The sequence below is a fragment of the Xiphias gladius genome, chromosome 12, assembly GCF_016859285.1.
Source record: "Xiphias gladius isolate SHS-SW01 ecotype Sanya breed wild chromosome 12, ASM1685928v1, whole genome shotgun sequence".
In the NCBI taxonomy this organism is placed as follows: domain Eukaryota; kingdom Metazoa; phylum Chordata; class Actinopteri; order Istiophoriformes; family Xiphiidae; genus Xiphias; species Xiphias gladius.
In genome coordinates, this window is record NC_053411.1 from 13619130 (window position 1) to 13629984 (window position 10855).

The 10855-nt window shown below is 41.9% G+C and overlaps 1 protein-coding gene across 2 annotated transcripts; it reads left to right on the forward strand.

Annotated features, from left to right (window-relative positions):
• The first annotated feature begins 2177 nt into the window (after positions 1–2177).
• Positions 2178–9341, forward strand: mfap3l (microfibril associated protein 3 like). Of its 2 annotated transcripts, none has more exons than XM_040140586.1 (3): positions 2178–2388; positions 3998–4398; positions 8255–9341. In XM_040140586.1, the coding sequence occupies exons 2-3, from the start codon at positions 4125–4127 to the stop codon at positions 9241–9243; spliced, it is 1263 nt and encodes a 420-aa protein (XP_039996520.1). In that variant the 5' UTR covers positions 2178–2388; positions 3998–4124; the 3' UTR covers positions 9244–9341. The 2 variants fall into 2 exon arrangements, with proteins under 2 accessions (XP_039996520.1, XP_039996521.1); XM_040140587.1 differs by lacking the exon at positions 2178–2388 and adding an exon at positions 2939–3265.
• Positions 9342–10855: the final 1514 nt, after the last annotated feature.

The window sequence follows — 10855 nt, forward strand, 5'->3', positions numbered from 1 at the left end:
TCTATTGTATGTTTGCATGTAAAACTTACACAAAAATAACTAGTTACTACAGCTGTTAAACAACGGAGGAAAAGTACCAAATTCCCTCAAAATTTTTATGAAATATAATGTTGAAAAATTAAATACTAGTACCGCTAAGCTGTACGTTGGGATCATCTAATGTTTCATTTTGCAGACAACGGCAGAAATCGGTGACTTCGACAAAGTTATAGTTTTACTACCAAAGCTAGTACAAACACTTACACATAAACTAAAGCACAGCCACACACACACATTCCCTCAAATATCCATAGCTTCTATACATAGATGGAGCATTATTGACTCAGTTATTGACTGTTTGCTGAGGCATTGGTGCAGAGTGTCGATTTCAGACTTGTAATGTGACTTCAAGGTCAGTCAGTTATCAACTCTGGATCACAAACAGCCTGTACGGCCTGGAAAACCCTGACTCTGTCTATATTTAGAGGTGCTTTTGTTCTGTCTTTTATTTTTATTCCAAGAATCTTTCCTAAAGGAAGTTTGTTGTTTCCCCGTCTTCCTGCTTTTATTGCCCTTGCCCTGATCATGTTATGTTTTGTCTGCGCTCCAAAACAGCGCAGTCTGCTTTGACGGTCCTTTCCTACGCCAACCTTTTAGCTTTAATTTGTAAATGCACGAGGCAATGGGCTTTGACCACCGTCAATGCGATGGATCTTAATGCAGACGTGCACAAAAGGATCCACTTACTGCACCACAAAATTAAATGTACTTACACTTTATATGAACAAGGTTTTCAAGCCCATCACTCTTGGTGGTAGTTGATGCTGAACTGGGAAGCTGTCCAGACCCTGCTGCTGTCCTCGTGGAAGGCTTCATGAACATGCAACAGAAATACAAATGGGTGAAAAATTAAAGGACAAACCAACGTAAGAACTATGCTGTCGAACACGTTGTTCCATATTTCCCTTAAGTGTTCGCTTGGGTTGAGATCAGGTGAATGTGAAGGCCACAGCATGTGTATTACATAATTCATTCATTCATACTCCATTAAGGTTATCCATAGTTTGTCACATGTCTGTGTATAACAGGCAGAAAACATTCTTTAATTAAGAAATCCCCAATTTACTCACGTTATGGACAACACATCCAATTTCATTTTTTTAATTTATTTATCCCTTCTGCATTGATTTAACCTTGAAAGCTGCATTAATCAATTATCACTGGATCAAATGACTAAGTGCAATGTTGAAAGGGGACCTTGTAGTTACTCACAGGGAATTAGCACTAAGCTCTGCAATATTGCTCAGCTTTGTGGAGCATTATGGGCATCTTTTAGCTCAATATTTCTTGGTTGTCATCTCGTTTCTCATCAACCTCATTTCCAGCTGCAGCAGGCAGCTGTTTTTTTTTTTTTTTGGATGCTTCCTTCGGGAGTTGGCGGAAACCAAAACAGAGCTGGTAAGAGAATGAATATAGGAGTCACATTTGTCAGGTAAAGGCAAAAATGACTCCAAGTGAATACTGAGGTTGTTATATTTCTGCTGGATGCATAAATAAGCAACCGTTTGCTAACACTCTTTGCCATATCAACTTGAAGAGAGAAAGAGATTGTTCCACTGCTCCCAAGCAGCTAAAAAGTCATTTATTACATTTAGGGGTGAGGACGAGTGGTGAAAGAAGTACTCAGGTCCTTCACTTGAGTAAAAATACACAATTACAAGTAAATGTTCTGCATTCAAAATCCTTCTTAAGTAATTGCACTGAAGAAGAAAAAGAAAAATTCTGCTACACAAATTTGTAGTCATTTTATTTCTCTCTCTTTCTTTGTGAAAAATGTACCAGTTTGGGCCTTGAAAAGTTTAAAGGGTAGAGTCCAACAACTCTCAGACACCTGAAGGGGTCACAAACCAAAATGGTTGGGAACCACTGCTTTAACCTTAAACAATGCATTGTATTATACAAGATTATTATATGTGAAGTTTTAATCTCAAAGGAACTGATTGTTATATCTGCCAGATAAATGCAGTACAGTAAAAAGAACAATATTTATTTCTAAAATACAATAAAGTACAAGTAGAAAATAGTAGTAGAATACCTCAGAATTGCACATAGGTAAGAGAGCAGATGTGCTTTCTTTTCACAACTGGGAGAGGAAATAACAGCGAATGTGACTGTGACTACAACAGTCGAACTCTGTCACATCGCCTGACCTGTCCTAGCGATGCAACCCGAGCAACTCGGCGATCGTTGCCGCCCAGTTTGTCCTGAAGCACAGGGAAACTAGTTGCTGGTTACATAGCGGGCGACCAGCGGTGGGAGGAGGATGGAGATGCCGGAGAACTAAGCGACAAAACGTCGACCCTTGCGCTTCCCTCCGGACATCCGCGTTCAACGGCGACAGACCATGATGTAAGTAAGAAAATGGGGGGTTTATTTGCCAGAATTCGCCCGGTTTATGTTAACGTTTAGCCGCTAACATCGACGCCGAGTTGGCCATTTGCTGGACCGTTGGGCTCGCTCCGAGGAAGTAGCATTACTCCGTTTCTCGGTGTGAATTCAGAGCTTTGAACGCTCCGTGCCAATGTCTCCGACTGTTGTCTGCGGTAATATTCACTGTAAACTGTGGCCACTCGCGGAACGACCCTTCGCCCATTAAATATGCCGGAGAACCCGCTTTGAAACGCGTTTTGTAAACAGTTAGCAGTGGCACAGTTCTGGAAGGGTCCCGTGATATAATCCAACTGCCGTCCAGCACTTAGCCGCGTCCGACGCCTTTGTTTTTTATGTTGCGTTTAAACGGCCACAGTCCAAGGCGACCGAATCTTGATAGTACTCTCAAATCTAATTTATATGCACAATTAACTATCAAACTTATTGCGCATATTTTCCTTTTTCTCTTTAAAAAAAAAAAAAAAAAAAAACCTGACTCATATTCGGTAGCTAACGATGCCATCTTGTATGTCTTGCAACGAAGTAACCCACAAAATAGCCGGATCCCCCGCACAGCGCCGTTATGTAGTAGTGTGGCTTTGTTTTCACATTAATCAAGCCGGTAGGTGCTGTTAACATAGAAGGGAAAGCCACCTGTATACAATTAATGTCACAGTTTATCTCTTCAAAAATTAATACAAGTTCCAAATACCTATATATTTTTTTTATATTTTCGTATGATGTAACCGGATTTAGCTGTGAACACGTATTACCCAGATTAGACTCCATGAAACCCCGGGCTAAATGCTGGTGTTTTGTGCTTTGAGTCGACTATGAATGGATGTCAATATGATCAGTAAGTGAGTAAAACAACACGGGCCATTTCTAAGGCTGCATGTAAGCTTTGTATTTTTGCCGTTTTTCACGATTGGTAGTCCAATATATATAATATAATGCTAATATATTGCTTATTCTATTTTATTAACTGACGAATCATCTATTACAGAATAATAACAGAAGCCCATCAGTAATCAGCTAAAAAAAAAATGGTATTTAAATTCTTATAATACAAGACAAAGAAAAGTAATGAGTTTTTAAGCATATGTGAAGTTGCAACCTCTAGATTTTTGGTATTTTTACACAATAATAACTACAACAATTAAAAAAGTAATTATCAACATTGAAATAAAATCAGCAAAAAAGAGGGTAATGAATTGCTTGTTATTCACTTAGAGCTGAAAGGATGAGTTCCTTTACAATTTGTCAGTCAACAGAAATTAATCTGTAACTCTTTTTGATAATTGATTAATTTTTCAAGCAAAAATTACAAATATTTGCTGGTTGCAGCTTCTCAAATGTGACGATTTGCTGCTTTTCTTTGTTATAGCAATGCAAATTGAATTTCGTTGCAGTTCCAACTCTTGGTTGGACAAAACAAGTAGTCCTCTATTCATTTGAGGGCTTGTTACAAGAACAGCCTCCTTATCAGTTTGTTCCATCAGCTGAGCATGTATTACTAAAAAGGTACATGTTGTTTTGTCCTGTGCTGCCTCTGATTAATAAAGGCCAATCACTTCCTTGTTTTCAGTGAGATTTTTCAAGCCACAGACCTGAATACCAAATTGCCTTCTACTATCAAGAGATAGCCAGTGTGCAGGATGGAGACCCAGGAGGAATGACAATAGTCTCTTGCCCCTCACCGACATTCGGAGAAAATGCACTGGACCGGTGGATACGTTTTTGTGGTCCTGGTATCCCTTATCCCACCTCACACCACTGGGGCCTTATCGATGGAGACGGATGGAAACCACACGAAAACGAGCAATGTGACAGACGGCGGATTTGTCCCAGTTGCTATCACAAAAGTGAGCCAGATAATTGCCCGGGAGGGGAGCTGCGCGCTGATTGATTGCAATGTCACTGGAGACCCGTTCCCCAGAGTTCAGTGGTTCAACTCCCATGGAGACCGTCTGGACACGGAGATGAGTGGTGAGACAGATTGTACTGTTACTTTAAACCTGGTTTCCTGTTCTCTTTGTCACCAGCACTGCCAGTCTCTCAATTATAATTTCATTAATAGAAAAGGTGTCAGGTTTGGTATTTACAAGGCTTTGGAAAGTTAACAACTGGACATTTAGGTTAGTTTCTTAATTGGATCAAGTGAGTCAGTAGTCATTACTTACACACTGACATGCATACTACACGATTTCTCCCAGGAAATTATGTAGGAGAGTTGGTAAGCCACCCAGATCCTTTATTTAGTAAGTGACTGTAGCCAAACTTGTGAGACTGCAGCTCTGCTCTTTTTTCTCTGAAAGTAAGTGTTTTATTTCAGAAAACTGTATACAATTTTTACAATGTTAGTGGAGGTTTGGCCACCGCTACTATAAGAACCCAGGGTAATTCTGCATTATAACCTGATGACTGTGAATAACCAGATTAAAAAATACACCTGCTGATTTTATTACAGTGCCCAGTAGAACCCCCCCATAATCTAAAAATTCCACTCAGCCAGCTCAGTGAGGATCAACATCATTCACATACTGTAATTAAAAACATCGACAGTTGGATGGGATGCAATTTTAAGACTTAGATACGCTATAGAAAGATATTCATGGGTACATTTTCTGTAAAATTGATTGACACACTGTTTATGTATGAAATTACCGAACAGGAATGTCTGTTTTCGACTATCCAGTCGCATTACAAATCACCCACAGTTCTTGGTAATGTAATATACACTATGGAGATAATATATGGAGGATACTTAACTGCAGCACGCACCAGGCCTTCAACGCAGACAGAAGAAGTGGCTAATGTACAGGAGCCAGGACGTTTTTATCTGAGTAGCAAATGTGGAAAAAATGCTATTTTTCTGGTGCTTTTACATGATTCGACGCGGGGAAATAGGACAGTGGTGTATCCTGAAGCTTTGATGCACATAAAGACACGGCTGGTGTGTGGGCTTATGTGGAGACAGTAGTCGCAGGTGTTCTACTGCACTTCAAACGACATGCACTTGGCTAGACAGGGCACAAGCAGCATCCACAGGAAGTGTTGCGGTGTCATCCGTCTCTTTTGGGCCCAAAATCAAATGTTAAAATAGTTGAAGCTACAGGGGGAAAAAAAAGTTAGGATGCTTGTCAAGAGCAGCTGCAGTCAAATCACCTTCTGTTTGAGTTTCGTCAAGGCCGTTGTGCTGGCTCGACGTGATGATAATCTTTGATCGACATTGTGAATGCAGCTATCACGGCTTATTAAATGACGTCAAGCTAGGTTGTGAAAGGCCATCTTCTGTTCCTTGTGAAAAGAGTTTCCATCTGGATGCTTGATGTTTGTTGGCACTATCACAAGAAAATAAAGATTACCGTCAGCAAGAACAAAGAAGCCACGCTCCACCTTGTAACTGAGTATATTCAAGGGCATTGGGATGTTGGATGATAACAGCAGTTAACACTGTGAGTAAGTAAACAGGAAGACTGAAAATACGAGACAGGAACTGAAGACCTTGTGTATAGTGTGGATTTTAGTCCTGGTTCCACTCTGATGTGCTGCAGACGGTTTCTCTCTGAATCTTTAATCAAAGTGAAACCTGACTTCTGAACACACGGACGGGATGGCCTTGTGTCCCTGAGGGAAATTTGGCTCCGTTATTGTACATTTTGGCTGGCAGCAATGATTATTTTCTTGGCTGTGGTGGAAGGCGTTTTCCAATTAGACTCAGGAAGTCATTTAGAAAGTCATTTTGTTACTGGGGATTTTCATCCAAGCTGAGCTTCCTTCAACTGTTCAGTTATCTCGAGTCACCTCAGAAGGAATGCAGAGGGAAGAGTCGGTTGTTGTTTTGATGCTCCCCCTGAGCAGACCTGTTGAAACCTGCAATCAGAAAGAGGAGAGGCAGCATGGTTATTATGACCCACAAACCCAGAACAGCGTATTTAACTTCAGAGAGCTTTTTCCTTGGGTTACACACAGGAATATAATTAGGGAGTGGCAGACTTTCACCACAGCAGGTTGCAGTTCTGTGATAAACAGTGGTTACTTTAAGAGCAGTGTTACTAGCCTGCCCTCGCTGGTTTCCTGTACAAATGTCTGTCTTTTACTCAGGATCCTTGGTGTTTTGTTTTTTCTTTTCCCTACAAACATACTTGTAGTATTAGGCAGTACATCAATCGCATCACACGATCCAATGGTGGAGGTAAAATTAGAAAAATTGCTCTCACATGAAAAGGCGGATGGGCGGGACGCTGTTGTCGGCCAGGCTGCCTTTCCTGACTGCCCATCCATCTCCTCCTGGGGATACCATTTTGGGGAACTGATTATGCTACCAGTATAGAGAGCTGCCAATGTATTTATGATCTCACCCAGACTTCAGAATACAGATTCAGAGACGCTTTCTGTGATATCTGTCCATCTGCAGTCCCACGCTGTAGAGACAGAGATTAGTTGAGGAGGAGTTACAGCTAAGTTAACTAAAACCTTGCTTCTTGTGAATAAATGCTGCCCTGGAAGTCGTCTGTGAACGGCCAGTTCAGGACAAAGCACAGGGTTCATGTCAACACATTATTAGGAACAGTTTTCAACAAAAAGTGGAAAATGCTGAAAACTGTTGACAGTGATGTTTGTTGATTAACCTGAATGACCTGGTGCTGTGGTTTTAAAAGGTACTGTTTCATCCTTTGATTAAATTTCATCCACCTACACTATGATGGGCTGCAGAATTTTGGCAGATAGAACTGAAACCTTAGGCACTGAATTTATTTAAGGGAATAGTTAAGCATTTTGTGAAATACGCTTATTCACTTTCTTGCCAAGAGTTGGATGAGAAGATCAATACTACTTTCATGTCTGTAAAATAAATATGAAGCTACAGCAAGCAGCCAGTTAGTTTAGCTCAACACAAAGACTGAAAAACGGGGAAACAGCTAACCTGGCTCTGTCCAAAGGTTAAAATATTTCATTAGCAGCACCTCTCAAGTTCCGTAATTAACATGTTATATATAATTTGTTTAATTTTTACAAAAACCGAGATGTGAAAAAGACCATTTACTTTTTTGCTTTGGGTTTTCTGCCATGAAATAGTCTGGCATATAATCCCCCTGTAAAATGTTGAATTGTGGCTTTTACACTTTGGTTTTTGTACTGCTTCAAGGACTTTCTCTACATTTAACAAATTTCTGCTAGGCCTAAAGGCACTCGTTTTATTGGTTTATAAATATGTGTGCCAAAACAACGTGTTCTTGAGTTGTCGGGTTCCATAAAAAGAATCAGAATAGTGCAATGTAAGCAAATCTGAGAAAACGAGTTCCTGTTAGAAAGCAGCAACATCAGCTGCAGAAACACAGCGGAGGAGAGTTTACTGTGGATTCACTCAGTAGAGAAACGGATGAATTAAGAGGATTTTCTGGGCTTAAACTTTGACTTATGAGTGAGTCACTTAGTAGGCAGTGAATAATCGGGTTTTTAAAAGCAGGTCAGAAAAGTTCTGTTCTTTTACTGCATGGTACTACTAGTTGTAGTATTTATTCTGCTTGATCGGGGAGATTTTCGAGAACTTGCCGAACAGTAGCTGATTATCATTTGTAGTTAGAGGGAGACTGGTTAATTACATTGTGGGTTTCATTTTTATAGCTCTGGCTGTTGGATCAATCAGGTATGATAACCTTGTATTCACCAAAATATTGGCTGAGATCCCAGAGAGTGGAACAATTGCAAGTAAACCCCCTGGATTCCTGAGAGGAGCCACGAAAATAAAGACCCAAGTTGTAATTAACCACAGTTTTGCAGTTGTTTGTTCTTAGAGGCGTTTGCTTTATTCATAACATCTGTCCGTCTGTGTCTGTAGGTGGGAAATGGTGGTTGCTGGACAGTGGTGTCCTCAACATCACCGGCATCGAGTTTGCAGACCGTGGAAAGTACACCTGCATGGCGTCCAACGTGCACGGCAGCTCTAACTGCACGGTGACGCTGCGTGTGGTCTTTACTAACGGTGACATGGGTGTGTACTACATGGTGGTGTGTCTGGTCACCTTCACCATCATCATGGCCCTGAACGTCACACGACTCTGCATGATGAGCAGCCACCTGAAGAAGACCGAGAAAGCCATCAACGAATTCTTCCGCACCGAGGGCGCCGAGAAGCTGCAGAAGGCCTTCGAGATCGCTAAGAGGATCCCCATCATCACCTCAGCCAAGACGCTGGAGCTGGCCAAGGTGACGCAGTTCAAGACCATGGAGTTTGCGCGGTACATCGAGGAGCTTGCTCGCAGCATCCCGCTGCCGCCGCTCATCATGAACTGCCGCACCTTCATGGAGGAGATCCTGGAGGTGGTGGGGGTGGAGGAGATGAGGCACACTTTTGTCAAACAAGCACCCGAGGGACGGCGTGAGGCAGCAGGCAGGGTCGCCTCAATCGGGGCAAGAGACGTCTTCACCATCCTGCAGGAGAGGGAGAGAGAGCGAGGGCGGGAGAGGGAACGCAGCGAATCCCCCGCCGCCGACTCTGACAACTCCTCGGTTCAGGAGCAGCCACAGCAAATCGCCATCCAGGTGTCGGTCCACCCGCCGCTCGCCGACGGCGGTTGCTGCAGCATCGAAGCTCCGCCCCAGCCAGAGGCCACACCCTCCTCGCCGCCTCCCGCCTCCCCCCCACCGCTCGCTTCGCTTCACCATGAAGCTCCGCAGCCTGAGGAGGAGGCGGAGGCGGAGGAGGAGGAGGAGGCGGAGGAGGAGGAGGAGGAGGAGGAGGAGGGACAGAGCTCCGAACAGGCTGCACCTGAACCGACGGAAAACCAGACCCCTCCCTGCCAAGTGTTTTATGAGAGCCATGTGTGACGAAACAAACCCTGGAGGGATGATGAGTGATCCTGCTATGCATTTCCACTTTAAGACAAGAAAAGGTCCACAAAACATTTTTAATTTCACATTTTTGACAGAAACAATCACATTTTTATTTATCCTTTCTGAATGGAACAATCTGTTTAATCCTTTGTAGGCTATTCTACTGAGAATAAACCATAAGGTTTTTAGACACTTGAGCATTTTTTCTCACTCTGGTCTTTTCATGCTTGAATGTACATGGGAGGGGTAATCAATATTATTAGTAATGTAATAAGCAGCGAATTGTAGAGGGACATTTCCTGTGTTGAGATTTTCATAACTCAGACTATTATTTAAAGAATTAGGGTACTTCTTCAGTCTCGGGGAAGATGATTTTTCAGTTCTTAGTTTCTTACAGTGCTAGGGTTTTTATGACTAACTCCAGAAATCTGCCTCAAGCTGCTCTTCATGCCAAACCATGAAAGCTAAGCTTCCTTCATTTGCTCAAGAATTCACATCCAGCTACTGTTACAGCCGATCCGCTGTTATTGTACAACGTCCCGCTCACCTAGAGATGCATGCTGGACTGAGATAAAGGATTTGAGAGTGTGGTCAGTGTCATGATCGTATGGCCAACTGTGTTTCTATTTAAAAAAAAAAAAAAAAGTAAGCCAGGTAAACCTCTGTGTACAGTATATTTCCTGATTGGGTCACACTCACACCTCTTGGTAAAGTTTGTTTCCTTTGAAATATTTTTATTTTAAGTATTATTATATCATTACCCATGGTGGTGTGATTTTTCTTTCTCAGCTAGCTTAAGTAGTTTTTTAAAAACTCTTCTGTCTCCTCTCCCCTCATTAGAGGGGAGTGGCGTCTTTTCCTCCGTTATCTGCGGTTTTAGGTTTTTAATTTGACCCCTGACCTGATCTCAGCATCGTCTTGCTTCTGCAGAGGCTTTGCAGTACAGTTGCATTTCTGCTGCATGTGAAAGTGGACAGTGGAGATGTCTGACATCTTTCTCTGGGACTAAAAGGACTTCTCTTCTTTTCCTCCTTTGCTTGGCTAACAGTCCAGTCTGTGGTGCAGATGAACTGGACTCTGTTCTGCTTTTACTGGTGCTCTTGAGATGCCTCTTTTTTGTAGTGGAATAAAATGGAAGTGCTGTGTAAAAAAAACAAAAAAAAAACATGGTTTCCACAGTTTGGTCGGCTGTGTGTCTTGTGTTGTTTTTTTTTTTCTTTTTCTTTTATCAGTCTTGCATACATTACTTTTTGGAATTGATCATAAATATCTGCTTTATCCACATACAGTAAAAATCCTTATTTCTGTAATTAGACAGACTTAAACACTGTTACATCTACTATTATGACTTTTAAGAGTAGAGCTGAAAAAGGTTAGTCCATTGATCAATTGGCCTATTGGCAGCAGAAAATTAGTCTTCAACTATCCTGATGACCGATTAGCTTTTGAGAAGCTCGATCCAGCTTTTCAAATCTGAGGTTTTTCCGCTTTTCTCCGTTGTACACTGAGTATCTTGGCTTGAACTGTTGATCGGACAAAACCGACATCAAATGATTTGCTTTGTCCGACCAACAGGTGCCTTGCGCAATGGCACACTTTTCTGATA

Coding starts and splice junctions, on each gene's coding strand:
- mfap3l (XM_040140586.1), top strand. CDS start 4,125: ATGCACTGGACCGGTGGATACGTTTTTGTGGTCCTGGTATCCCTTATC. Junction 4,399..8,254: donor TCTGGACACGGAGATGAGTG/GTGAGACAGATT, acceptor CTGTGTCTGTAG/GTGGGAAATGGTGGTTGCTG.